Source organism: Lissotriton vulgaris, chromosome 11 (genome assembly GCF_964263255.1).
Source record: "Lissotriton vulgaris chromosome 11, aLisVul1.2, whole genome shotgun sequence".
Lineage (NCBI taxonomy): Eukaryota > Metazoa > Chordata > Amphibia > Caudata > Salamandridae > Lissotriton > Lissotriton vulgaris.
This window is the reverse complement of record NC_141699.1, coordinates 1111005088-1111019623: the sequence shown is the minus strand read 5'-3', so window position 1 is coordinate 1111019623 and position 14536 is coordinate 1111005088. Positions and strand designations below refer to the sequence as shown.

The following is a 14536-nucleotide window of genomic DNA, read 5'->3' as shown; positions in this document are numbered from 1 at the left end:
TTTGTGCTTGTTGTATCTCCACCTTGGAGCCTAGAGTACCCTCTCAAAGCTGTACTGTGTTATCAAGCACACTATGGCTGTGATACCTCACTCTGTCATCTAAAGATGAATAGGTTTGTGTGAAGGTATATTGTTCCTGATGTCTCTTCTATATTTGTGTTTTTGGTCCTTAAGGTCATCTTTCACCTTGCATTGGGCATTATTGTATTCAATGTAGTATCCCCAGATGTTTCCTTCCAGGGTGAGCACTTTGCAGGGTCTTAAGGATGGGAATCTTCCCAGTGTGGAGAGTGTGACCCTCCTAACAGTGAAGAGCCACACTTCAGCCTGAGTCCACATTTCACACCTGTAGATTGAGGAGTGGCGAGGTTCAGGTTGAACAAGTGTCCTACTTACATGCAAACATGTATTTTTGAGAGAAAGCAGTTTCTCTTTCACAGCTCAATAAAGGATGGAGTCTAGATGACAGTTTTGCCTCTGGGTGGACCTCTGTTGCCCTAGTACAAATTCCACTCTGAGATGACATCGTCATGCTTGTTGAGAGTGCACCTGACGCCCATGCAGCTGAACCTACTTCAGACGGGTCAATGCCGTGTGATGGACGCTAGTAAAATTTCTGTGCCACTCGTTTTTGATGGAAACTAGGGGTCCGATTCACAGAACTAACTTAAGACAAAATCCTAAACTTACTACCATTTTGGTTTTCACAGAAGGCACTTAATCATTTCGGTATTCACAGAAGTTGGGACTCCTAACTTTAGGACTCCTAAATGCTTTCTGTGAATACCGAAAGCCTTAAAATTAGGATTTTTCTCAATTTAGTAGTAGTAAACTTAGGACTCCTAACTTTAGGACTCCTAAATAACTTCTGTGAATACCGAAAGCCTTAAAATTAGGATTTTTCTCAATGTAATAGTAGTAAAGTTAGGACTCCTAACTTTAGGACTCCTAAATGCCTTCTGTGAATACCGAAAGTCTTAAAATTAGGATTTTTCTCAGTTTAGGAGTCCTAAAGTTAGGAGTCCTAACTTTACTACTACTAAGTTGAGAAAAATCCTAATTTTAAGACTTTTGGTATTCACAGAAGGCATTTAGGAGTCCTAAAGTTAGGAGTCCTAACTTCTGTGAATACCGAAATTAGTAAGTGCCTTCTGTGAATACCAAGATGGTAGTAAGTTTAGGATTTTGTCTTAAGTTAGTTCTGTGAATCTGGCCAATAACCTCTGATTGATCCTTCGTGGATTTTTCCTTGATCACTTGACCTCATGCAGGGTGCCTCAGGAGCCCCATACACCTGTCCTGAAAAAGTCTGTGAAATAGAAGCCACTTAGACTGAAACGGTATCATCACTCGTGCTACTTGACTGAAACTTGGACTTTAGGTCTAAACCTAGGCTTAAGGTCTGAACTCACCTTTGTGTTTCGGACCCTTAATCGACTTCCAGCCTGCGAGAGATTTAAAAATGCTCCCGCCAGCTGGGAGCAGACCTGTGTTCTGTTGCCATTGCCCTTGCCACGTACTGCTAATTACTGCACATATTACATCACTCGTGACATCTTCTATGCCATCATTGATAATATCACTGCAATATTGGCAATGAGAATATTGCTGAAGAAACTCAGCATGGCGGGGGCGGGGGTTATAGTTACCTTAGGGCACGAGTTAAAGTTACTTACAATAACTATAACTGCTGGATTTCTGTTTTTTGTTTTAGTTTAAAATGTTATGTTGTTACTGCACATTCCACCTAACTATAACGTTACTTTAACCTTTGTTTTTTTCAGTGTATTTATAAATGTGTCAGGCATATTTTAGATAGATTTGGGGGCATACCACTATTATAAAAGAGAATGATGGGAAATTAAGAGTTAGAAATTATGAAAAAATACAGAGAGCTTGGGAATGACCATAATATAAATGAAAATAAATAAATAAATGAATACAAAAAAAGATCACCGCCGACCAGCTCACCACCTCCCTCAGCCAGAAATCTCCTGCCAGCTCAACGGACCCCAACGAAGCAGCCAGCAACCTCACACAGTGGATTACCATCTGCGCAGACGACCTCGTACCACTGAAGACCCCTCCCAGCAGACCCTACAGCAAGAAAGCCTCCTGGTTCACCGACGAACTTAAGAACTCCAAGAAGAACTGCTGCACCCTCGAGAAAGCCTGGCGCAACAACCAGACCACAGACAACATGACTGCCCTCAAGCACGCCACCCGCAAACACCACCAGCTGATCAGCACCACCAAGAAGACAGCATTCAAAGAACGACTGGACAACAACGCCCACAACAGCAAGGAACTCTTCAGCATCGTCAAAGAGCTCTCCAACCCCAGCGGCGGAAACAACGACATCACTCCCTCGCAAGACCTCTGCGACTCACTCGCCTCATTCTTTTACAGCAAGATTGCCGACATATACAACAGCTTCGCCGCACAGACCACGCACCCAACCTCTGAACCAACACCCCCCACCACCACCCTCCGCGCCTGGACCCCGGTCAGCACCGAAGACACCACCTGCACGATGAACACCATCCACTCCGGATCACCAACCGACCCCTGCCCCCACCTCGTCTTCAACAAGGACGACTCCATCATCGCACACCAACTCCGGAACTTCATCAACACCTCCTTCAACACTGCCACCTTCCCGGAGAGCTAGAAGCATGCTGAGCTCAGCGCCCTCCTGAAGAAACCAACAGCGGACCCCACCGACCTTAAGAACTACCGCCCCATATCGCTCTTCCCTTTTCCTGCCAAAGTCATCGAGAAGACCGTCAACAGACAGCTTGCCGCCTACCTCGAGACAAACGGATCCCTCGACCACTCGCAGTCCGGTTTCCGAGCCAACCACAGCACCGAGACAACATCAGATCCCTGCTCGACAACGGGGAAACAGCGGCGTTCATCCTCCTGGACCTCTCCGCAGCGTTCAACACTGTCTGCCACCGCACCCTAGTGCAGCGCCTCAGCAACATCGGAATCCAAGAGAAGGCACTGGAGTGGATCATCTGGTTTCTCGCCGGAAGAACCCAGAGAGTCCGCCTCCCCCATTCAGATCCGAGGCCACCAAAGTCATCTGCGGCGTACCACAAGGATCTTCACTCAGCCCCATCCTCTTCAACGTCTACATGAGCCCCATTGCAGCCACCGCACGCCAACACAACCTCAACATCATCTCCTATGCCGACGACACCCAGCTGATCCTCTCCCTCACCAACGACCCCGCCACCGCCAGAACCAGCCTACACGAAGGGATGAAAGACGTCGCCGAGTGGAGGAAAAACAGCCGCCTGAATCTGAACTCAGACAAGACGGAAGTTCTCATCCTGGGATCATCGCCCTCCATCTGGGACAACTCCTGGTGGCCCCCTGCCCTGGGCACCACTCCCAAACCAACGAACCACGCACCTAACCTGGGCTTCATCCTGGACTCCTCCCTCTCGATGACCAGACAAGTCAACGCCGTCTCATCATCATGCTTCAACACCCTGCGCATGCTCTGAAAGAACTTCCGGTGGATCCCCACCGAAACCAGGAAGACGGTCACCCAGGCACTCGTCACCAGTCGACTGGACTACGGAAACACCCTCTACGCTGGAACCACAGCCAAACTTCAGAAAAGACTCCAACGCATCTAGAATGCCTCCACACGACTCATCCTGGACATCCCCCGACACAGCCACATCTCCGGACACCTGAGAGACCTACACTGGCTCCCTGTCAGCAAGAGGATCACGTTCAGACTCCTCACCCATGCACACAAGGCTCTCCACGACCTGAGCCCCAGGTACCTCAACAACCGCCTGACCTTCTACACTCCCACCCGCCAGCTACGATCGACCAGCCTCGCCCTCGCCGCCGTTCCACGCATCCGCAGAGCCACCACCGGAGGAAGATTCTTCTCCTACCTGTCGGCCAAGACATGGAACTCCCTCCCCATCCACCTCCAGCTAACCCAGGATCATCTCTCCTTTAGGAAGCAACTCAAGACCTGGATTTTCGAGCAGTAGCGGGCCCCTCTCCCCCAGCGCCTTGAGACCCATCCGGGTGAGTAGCGCGCTATACAAATGTCTTGATTGATTGATTGACGATCCCTGATAACCCCATCCTTCTTTCAAGTAGGTTTAGAAGGTTGACGTGTTTCAGTGTCAAATACTGAGGATAAGTCAAGGAGGATGAGAAGGCATCCTTCCTTCTGATCCAACATTGATAGTACGTCATCCACTATGTGTGTGAGTGCTGCTTCTCCGCTGTGATCTTGGTGGAGACCAGACTGGTATTGGTCTTGGCGCTGGTACTGATCTATGTGATTGCAGAGTTGTATCTGAACTCTTTTCTTGATGAGCTTCACCATCGTGGGAATGTTGGAGATTGGATGCAAATAGTTTAAGTCAGTGCAATCTGCTGTTTTTTTGGGATGGGGTTACCTGTCTCCTCTTAGACAATCAGTGCCTTGAAGGAGAGAGGCATTTACCATCTTGGTCCATAAAGGAAGTATAGACAATTTGATCCCCTTAAAGATAATCGGAGGTAAAGGCTCAGGGAGGTGATTAGATGGTTTCAGCACTGTGAGCACCTGGTGAATGTCACTTTCTTTGAGAGGGTTGAATGTGTGCCAAGAGGTATTGTTTTTGGAGGAATGCTCCGAGTGACTGACAGGGAGAGCAGTCTGTGATGGATGACTAATGGTGGGTAAGTTAGATGGTAGCAGCTCCTTCATTATCTGTAACTCCTTTTCAATAATTACCTATTTCCATGAAGAAGGAAGCAAATTTGTTACAATTAGGAGGCTTGTTGGAACCAGTACCAGGAAGGTAGGGTTGGTTGTTGGATTGTTGCTTGACAATTTCAAAAGGTTTTGGGCGGATTTCTAGCTTGGTCCAGTTGAGTTCTCATGAAGCTGGCTTTTGAGTTTCAGGTTCTTTTGTTGTAAGTCTTTCTCACTGATCTTAACCTTCTCAGGTTCTCCCTGGACGGTGGGGATCTCCAGGCTCTTTCTGCTCGTCGCAAATTGCGTCTTTGAGGTTTTTGTTGAACCAGTGTTTAGAAGCTTTGGTGGATACAATATTTAATTGTAGCAGAGCGATCGAGTCAAGGATGTTCATGATGAAGGTATTGTGGTGCTCTGTAAGGTCATGGATGTCCACCCTGTCCACCCTGGGGGTCAGGCAATTGTGACTGATGGCCGATAAGTCATTGAGGTTTACGTTCTGTAGATTTAGTTTCCAATGTTTTAATTTTTTTACTTGAGCTCTTTTTGGGGGTCACATTGGCCTTGATGAGGAAGGTAATATGGTAGTGGTCAGTCCAATCGCAAGGCAGAATAGACTCCAGTGTAGTGATGTCACGTTTTGCAAAGATTAGGTCTGGCGTATATTTAGAGGATGAGTTTCAAAATGTCTTCTTTCTCATACACTGGATTAAATTTCGAAGGCACAAATGCAGCAAAATCCAGTGGGTGATAACAAATGTCCTACTACTCATTTGTCTCCTGATAAAAGTGGTACCTCGCTTGCATGGGTAGACCCTAGTGCCGCTTGTATGGGTATACCTAGTGCCTGTGACCAAAATGGCCCAAAACACAACATGGACACGTCAAATGTTTACCACTCAAAACTGACCATTATTTTCAAAGTGGGTAGTTGTGAATGTTGGTCCCATAGCTCTGCTCACACCTGGGGAAACCCTTCAAACCTGCACACTTAAGAAGACTAGACACCTGGGGGAATCTAGGGTGAGGTGACTTGCGCAGCTCTCATCTGGTATTTTTACCCAGAATCCCTTGCAAACCTCAAACTTTGACTAAAAAAAAATGCTCCTCATATTTCTGTCATGCAAAGTTCTGAAATCTGTGGGAAGCCACAAACGTCCTTCCACCCAGCATTCCCCCAAGACTTCTGATGAAAATGGTACCTTACTTGTGTGTGTAGGCCTAGTGTTTCCTGCAGGAACTGGCCCAAAATTCAGCATGGATATATCTCATTTTTCCACTTTGACCCTTTTTTGCAAAGTGCCTAGCTGTGGATTTTGGGCCATGGCTCAGCCAGCACCTACGGAGACGTAGCAAACCTGCACATTTTTTAAACCTAGACAACCAGTAGAGTATATAGGTGCTGGGACTTGCATGGCACTCACTAGGTAATTTTACCCAGAAGCCCTTGAAAACATCAAACTTTGGTAATAAAAAACCCTATTTTTCTCACATTCTGTGATAGAAAGTTCTTAGGAGCTGTTGGGAGCCACATTTTCCTACCACCCTGAGTTACCACATATCCCCCCATAAGAACAGTGTCACACATGTGTGGGTGGGCCACAAGACCACTACACAAGAGGCCCTAAAGCTCAACATTGAGAGATAAACAATCTGGGTAATTGCAGTATTTGGAGTCGTGCTACGGCACCAATCGTATAAACCTATAAACAACAGACATTTGAAAAGTAGACAACCAGGGGATTCCAGGGCGATGTGCCTGGCGCGTATCCCATGAGGTTTTCTTACCCACAATGCCCTGCAAGCCTCAAACTTTGCCTGAAAGCACACATTTTCCTTACATTTCTGTGATGGAAACTTCCGGAATCTGCAGGAATCCACAAAAGTCCGACCACCCAGCATCACCCTCATGTGCTAATAACACCGAAGCAGCACGTTTGTGGCTTAGACTAGAGCCTGCGACAGGAGCAAATCAAACCAGGGTCGATTGGAGCCCTTGTTACCCCAGGGACTCATGCTACCCAGGGGCCCTCTGTTACCCATGCTGCCTGTGCTACCCATGCTATCCATGTTACCCGTGCTACTTGTAGTACCTGTGCTACCTGTGCTACCCATTCTATCCATTTTACCCGTGCTACTCATAGTACCTGTGCTACTCGTGATATTCATGCTACCTGTGTACCTGTGCTTCCCTGGTACCCATAGTACTCAGCATACCTGTGCTACCCCTGGTACCCATGGTACCTGTGCTACCCCTGGTACCCATGGTACCTGTGCTACCCCTGGTACCTAGGGTACCTGTGCCACCCTGGTACCCATGGTACCTGTGCTACTCCTGGTACCCATGGTACCTGTGCTACTCCTGGTACCCATGGTACCTGTGCTACTCCTGGTACCCATGGTACCTGTGCTACTCCTGGTACCCATGGTACCTGTGGGTACCTGTGCTACCCCTGGTACCCAGGGTACCTTTGCCACCCTGGTACCCATGGGACCCGTCCTACCGGTGCTAGTCCTGATATCCCTGCTACCCATGGTGCCCTTGCTACCCGTGGAACCCTGGAGGCCCCAGATGCTGATAAAGTCTCTGCCCTCACTCCCCCTGACCCAGACCAGACCAGGCCAAGGGCTCATCAGCGACACGCCATGGTGGATGGTCTGATGCCGCCCCCTCGGTCGCGACCTCCACCCGCCCCCTGGAGAGCATAGCGCCGCTAGCCATCAGGGGAGGGTGCAAGCCGCAGATTGTGCAGCGCAGACCCAATGAGTGCAAGGGAACGAGTTTAGGGCGCGTCCCTTTGATTCCATATTTGAGAATCAGATATCCGAGTCAGAGTGGCGTTAGGGCGGTGCACCCTGTGCAGCTGCACCGGGTGCTGGCATCGAGGGAGATGGGGGGGGCTGAATTTAGAGATATGTTATGCGGTTATTGTACCAGCTCCTGTTCCTTGTGTGTCCAGCAGTTGTCAGGCAACAATAAAATTGTCAAGATAACTCCAGCAATGGATGTTTCTTCGAGATCGGGGTAGCGCAGAGGGTTAAAGTGCCAGATGCAAAGGAGATCCACCATGCGGATAACAGATCTGTATTTTATGTGGATAGCTCAGTGGGTTACCGCTATTCTCAAATAGATCATTTTGCTACTTGCAGCGCATAAGTTACATTCCTAATATAGCAAAGTGACCTATGAACTATTGTCACAGATTTTCATGGAAACTGCATCGGATGAGTTAGAACGTTATGTTTCTCCACAGTTTTTCTTTAACCTAGTGTTGTTAAAATGTGTTCGTTTGGGTAGAAATACATTCCTATTAGTAAATCAGTCACTGAGGTACGTTTTAAATGTTGAGTTTGTTTCTCCAGACCAAACCCTCTTAAAATATCCTGCCCACTAGAATGGCTGACACTTGGTTCCTGCGCCTTGAAATCCTAACTGTTTTATGTGACATGTCCTATAAACTGATTTACACACTTGTAATTAATGTGTATAATGTGTTTGCGATGTAAAGTGCTGAGACACCCTACGCTGGGACGAGGAGCGCTATAAATCAAATGTAATCACGTGAGAGCGGGGCTGTGAAGAGGTGAGGGGCACCGTTGGGAAGTGGTGGTGAATCTGTGATGCATAAGGAGGGGGAGGGAGTGTAATCACCGCACCAGCGCTAAAGCCGGTCCTGGCCCGTACCCCCTCAGATCGAACACTCCGGACCCCGCTGACAGAAAGACGAACTTTGGTTTCTAGGAAGTTGTTCTGTTTATTGTTATTTGAGACATAAAATACACCTGTGGGTGGACGCTGCCACCTAGCGGTGTATGGGACGAATTGCATCTTCCGATAACATTTATTCTTCGAGGCCCTAGCCTCTAGGGTTAAAGAATCACCCACTGACCCAAAATCAGAGAGTGACACACGGCTGGCTGGCAGGGCGGGAGGGGGGTTCATCATCCCTGGGAGTAATGTGTGAGCTAAAATCGATGTAAGCTGAAACGTCCCAATTAAAAGAAGGGGGGTGGACTAGAATGGAAATAGCTCAACATCTGGATCTGCTAGTAACCATCACACTTCATATCACTGGACTGGAAATACCTCAACATCTCCTGGCCCCGCTAGTAACCATCACACTTCATATCACTAGACTGGAAATAACTCAACATCTCCTGGCCCTGCTAGTAACCATCACACTTCATATTACTGGACTGGAAATAGCTCAACATCTGGATCTGCTAGTAACCATCACACTTCATATCACTGGACTGAAAATACCTCAACATCTCCTGGCCCTGCTAGTAACCATCACACTTCATATCACTGGACTGGAAATAACTCAACATCTCCTGGCCCTGCTAGTAACCATCACACTTCATATCACTGGACTGGAAATAACTCAACATCTCCTGGCCCTGCTAGTAACCATCACACTTCATATCACTAGACTGGAAATAACTCAACATCTCCTGGCCCTGCTAGTAACCATCACACTTCATATCACTGGACTGGAAATAGCTCAACATCTGGATCTGCTAGTAACCATCACGCTTCATATCACTGGACTGGAAATACCTCAACATCTCCTGGCCCTGCTAGTAACCATCACACTTCATATCACTGGACTGGAAATAACTCAACATCTCCTGGCCCTGCTAGTAACCATCACACTTCATATCACTAGACTGGAAATAACTCAACATCTCCTGGCCCTGCTAGTAACCATCACACTTCATATCACTGGACTGGAAATAGCTCAACATCTGGATCTGCTAGTAACCATCACACTTCATATCACTGGACTGGAAATACCTCAACATCTCCTGGCCCTGCTAGTAACCATCACACTTCATATCACTGGACTGGAAATAGCTCAACATCTGGATCTGCTAGTAACCATCACACTTCATATCACTGGACTGGAAATACCTCAACATCTCCTGGCCCCGCTAGTAACCATCACACTTCATATCACTGGACTGGAAATAGCTCAACATCTGGATCTGCTAGTAACCATCACACTTCATATCACTGGACTGGAAATAGCTCAACATCTGGATCTGCTAGTAACCATCACACTTCATATCACTGGACTGGAAATGACTCAACATCTCCTGGCCCTGCTAGTAACCATCACACTTCATATCACTGGACTGGAAATGACTCAACATCTCCTGGACCTGTTAGTAACCATCACACTTCATATCACTGGACTGGAAATAGCTCAACATCTGGATCTGCTAGTAACCATCACACTTCATATCACTGGACTGGAAATAACTCAACATCACCTGGCCCTGCTAGTAACCATCACACTTCATATCACTGGACTGGAAACAGCTCAACATCTACTGGACCTGCTAGTAACCATCACACTTCATATCACTGGACTGGAAATAGCTCAACATCTGGATCTGCTAGTAACCATCACACTTCATATCACTGGGCTGGAAATAGCTCAACATCTGGATCTGCTAGTAACCATCACACTTCATATCACTGGACTGGAAATAGCTCAACATCTGGATCTGCTAGTAACCATCACACTTCATATCACTGGACTGGAAATAGCTCAACATCTGGATCTGCTAGTAACCATCACACTTCATATCACTGGACTGGAAATAGCTAAACATCTGGATCTGCTAGTAACCATCACACTTCATATCACTGGACTGGAAATAGCTCAACATCTGGATCTGCTAGTAACAATCACACTTCATATCACTGGACTGGAAATAATCTGACAATGTGTCCCTCCGTCCATGGTGGGCATGAGTTCCTTATCTTAGAACCACATACAAAGGTCTAACTAATTCTTTGGTGAATCCTGAAACATCACAGAAAATTCAGCGAACACTCTGTAGCTTCATTGCCATGAAGGTATGGATGCACCGAGCTCCCTCCCTCTCGAGTTAACAGGGAAATGCCTCTTGTTCCATTTTTTTAATTCCTACATGGATGTTCCCCCTTTTTATGCTCCCTTGTCTCTGTCCCCTTTCTTTCTCCAGCGTAAGGTGCTTGTTGTAAGTTGTCACCACTATTTGTTCAATCTAGGTGAATTACCGTTTCCTGGGATATGTCATCTCTCTCTCTCACGTTTGCCTTGATTAATGCGTTTACATACCATCTTGTTGTATACATCAAAAACGGGTGACAGATGCAAGGTGCTGAATATCTGAATGAGCAGAGGGTGATATTGTACATCTATTATGGATGAGGATTAACAAGGTTTTGTGTCGCTGTTCTGTCACTTTTTCTGTGATGCTGCGGTGGCGTAAACAATGTGCCACAGTCCGCCCTATTTACAAAGTGACGCATCTAGGCATATGCATCACTTTGTAAAGACCAGCCCTATATTATACTTGCGTCAGGTATAATGTATGCAGGGTGGGCATTCTCACATAAAGAAGTCTCGTGGATGTGGCGTAGTGATATTTATGAGAGTTCACTACGCCACTTCTACAACTTGACTCCGTCACAATCCTTACGCCTGCTTGAAGCAGGCATAAGGGGTGATGCAGGGCTTGTCACCTGGGACTCGCCCTTGGATTATGATACATTGCTGTTGTTGCGTCAGTTTACCAACACGCTCCAGGAATGCGTCATTACTGCATCAACAGATATGTCAGGATTCCTGACGTATCTGTGCAATACTTACAGCATTGAGCACCGTAGTGTAAATACGGCGCATCCATGAAGGATGGCGCAATGAAAAGTGTTGCGTCGCTGTTTTTCCCCCAGCGATGCAGCACTTCCATTGGTGCGCACTGAAATGCTGCCATTGTTTTCCAAAGAGAATTCTTGAAACAGATTTCAGCATCTAAATTAGTTGTGAGAGATTCCCTTAGGCAAATATGACTTTGAAAATGTCTCAAAGAGGTCTCACTCCAGCCCTTTCATCCTTGCAGCTGCTGCTGAATGGAGCCGTGTTTGCCCGCATGGCCCCCTCCCAAAAGTCCAGCTTGATTGAGGAATTTCAGAAAATGGGGTAAGTTCTGTCTCCTTTCTAATGGTGATTGTTTGGTGAGAGAGGGAGTAAGAGGAGGGTTTGGTGAATCACAAGGTGGGGGAGGGGCAGAATCAATCAAAACTAAACTTTGTGATTAATTTCAGCGGGAGAGTGGGTGTGAGCAGTAAGTCTCACTTGACATTTAGGCCGTATTCCCAAAAGCCAAGTGCCAGAATCAGACTTTGGTATCTGAAGGGCTGCCCCTCCGTTTGCAGCAAGTATCCAACTAATATGGGGTTCTCATATAACCCCGTACCTTCTCTTGGAAACCTACACCAACTCTAGCCCGTCCGCTGGATGGAACGCAATTCCCTGAAATGTAGTACGAACAAGAAGGAGATTCCTTTATAGAGCCAGAATAATTTATTTTCTCCTCAGTTGGAATGGCCAGACAGTCTCCCGTCTCCTCCCTCTCCCGTCAAAGTGCCTCACAATCTTGGCGTCAAATTTGATTGCTCACTCGCTCAAGTAATATCCGTCTCTGGTACTTTTTTTCCCTGATCAAATCATTAAAGAAATTCTTTGAATACCTTCCTCTGACAACAATGAAAACTGTAGTCCTAGCACTTATCACTTCACAATTAGACTACTGCGATAGCTTATATCTTGGAATTTCTAAACAACTATTACATAAAGTCCAAATTGGTACAAAATGCTGCTGTCAGACTTGCTGTGAAATGTCCAAACAGTTGCTCAGTTATTCAGGGACTTCGGAAACTGCGTTTGCTTCTGGTCCACAAATGGATTCTTTTTAGGACTCTGACTTTGGTCTTCAGAGCCGAGTCAATTCCAAAATATTAAATAAATCACAAAAGAATTAAAATACTAAAATAAAAAACAATTACAAAAAAATATACACATTTTAAAACAAATACAAAAATAAACAAATACTTTAAAATTATAAAGACATATTTAAAAAAATGTGTATATATAACCAATATTAGGGGTATATTGGAGCCTGGGAATAACAGATGTACTATTGCCACTCTAGTTTATGCAACAGTAGAGAACTCATGGGACTTCGGAGGGATTAAAGTTACCATTCCCACTCCAGTCTGTGCAACAGTTGGGAAAGCATTGGACTTCAGAAGGGTAAGATTTAATATTCCCGCTCCATTCTGTGCAACAGTAGAAGAAAATGTTGGACTTCGGAGTGGTTTAAACTTACTATTCCCACTCCAGTCTGTGCAGCAGTACGGAAAACTTTGGATTTAGGAGTGTACAATTTAGTATTTATACTCCAGTGTAAGCAACAGTAGCCAAACTACTTGAAACACATTACATACTTGAATATCCCTATTAATTTAGAGAAATATAAAACTCTAAATATTAACATTGCTTAACATAAATAATAAAAATATGCAGCAATTATCCGATTTACAAAGTTCATAAACAATGTGATAATTAATTTCCAATAAAAAGCGCATCTATTACTTAATTAACTCTTCACCCTGTACTCCTACACAACTAGCAATACATACCTAAAATATAATGTAAATAAATAAGTGTAACACCACTTACATAATTGATTAACAATAACATAATTAATGAACAATTAATAGTTAATTGCTAATCAATTATTACTTAATTATCTTCCCACTTACCAACCTTACAAACCCAGCAGCCCACACCTACAAAATAACTGATATATATATATATATATATATATATATATATATATATATATATATATATATATATGATTATTACACAATTCACAGATTAGTTTATTAATTAGATATTTAATTACACATTAATAATTATGATTTTTCTAAATTATTATTTAATTAACTTCCCATAGTATACTCCTACAAACCTACCAGCCCACACCTAAAATGTAACTAAATAATTCAATATTGCATAATGAATATAATGAATAACCAATTCAATAGTTAATAATACTATATGTTGTAATTGTTAATTAATACCTGATTAGCTTCCAATCATATAACCCAGCAGCCAGAACCTATGATACAACTAAAGTATATGATTACATGTTAGTTAATAATCAATTGAATATTAAATTGGTATTTAATTATTACTCAATTAACTTCCCACCCTATACCCCTAAAAACAAAACAACACGCAACTAAAATATAAGTATAATAAATCAATATTACATAATATGCATAATGACTATCAATCACATACTTACCTAAAATGTATTCAATAATAATTAATTATTACCTAACTAACTCCCCACCTTATTCCCTTACAAACCCAACAACTAGCGTTGACACTATAAATTACTATTAACAATAACATTAAAAATGTTAGATCACTTAAGATTGCAAACTATATAAAACAAAATAAGATAAAATATACAAACAATACTAACATCAATCAATCAATCAATCAATCAATCAATCTATCAAATGAACTTTATTTGATTCATTTGATCAATAAACCATAAAATGACACTTCTAAAAACATTCCATCATAATACAATTGGTACAATACAATAAGACAAGACTTAATTCCCACTTGTTAAATACTCCTCTGAAAATAAAACTAAATAATTTCCTATGTAAAATTGAAATTATGACTTAAAATTGGTCTAATTATTATTAAAATATGTCCATTTGCTTAGATAATATATTAGTTTAAAAGGGATAAAGGCAGTAAGAATCCATCACGTTCCGATCTTTTCAGCTAGTTTAATCTTTAAAACCCGAGAGTGCACAGTGCTAATGCCGGTTTCTTAGACGGAATTTCCAATTAAAGTGCAAGCAGTGGAGAGAGGTTAATCATAGTTGTTAACATTTCCCCTCAACTTGGAGAGTCTAAAGTGTTCAGTGCCAAGAAAGAGTCAAAT

The 14536-nt window shown here is 44.1% G+C and overlaps 1 protein-coding gene across 1 annotated transcript in view; it reads left to right on the top strand.

The window, feature by feature from the left end:
- The window catches only part of LOC147684260 (putative cation-transporting ATPase 13A4), a 190033-nt gene that overhangs the window by 128188 nt on the left and 47309 nt on the right, over window positions 1-14536 (top strand). The window contains exon 20 of the mRNA XM_086944971.1: window positions 11621-11700. Coding sequence (XP_086801097.1) covers window positions 11621-11700 — 80 coding nt within the window. The remainder of the gene's footprint in view (window positions 1-11620; window positions 11701-14536) is intronic.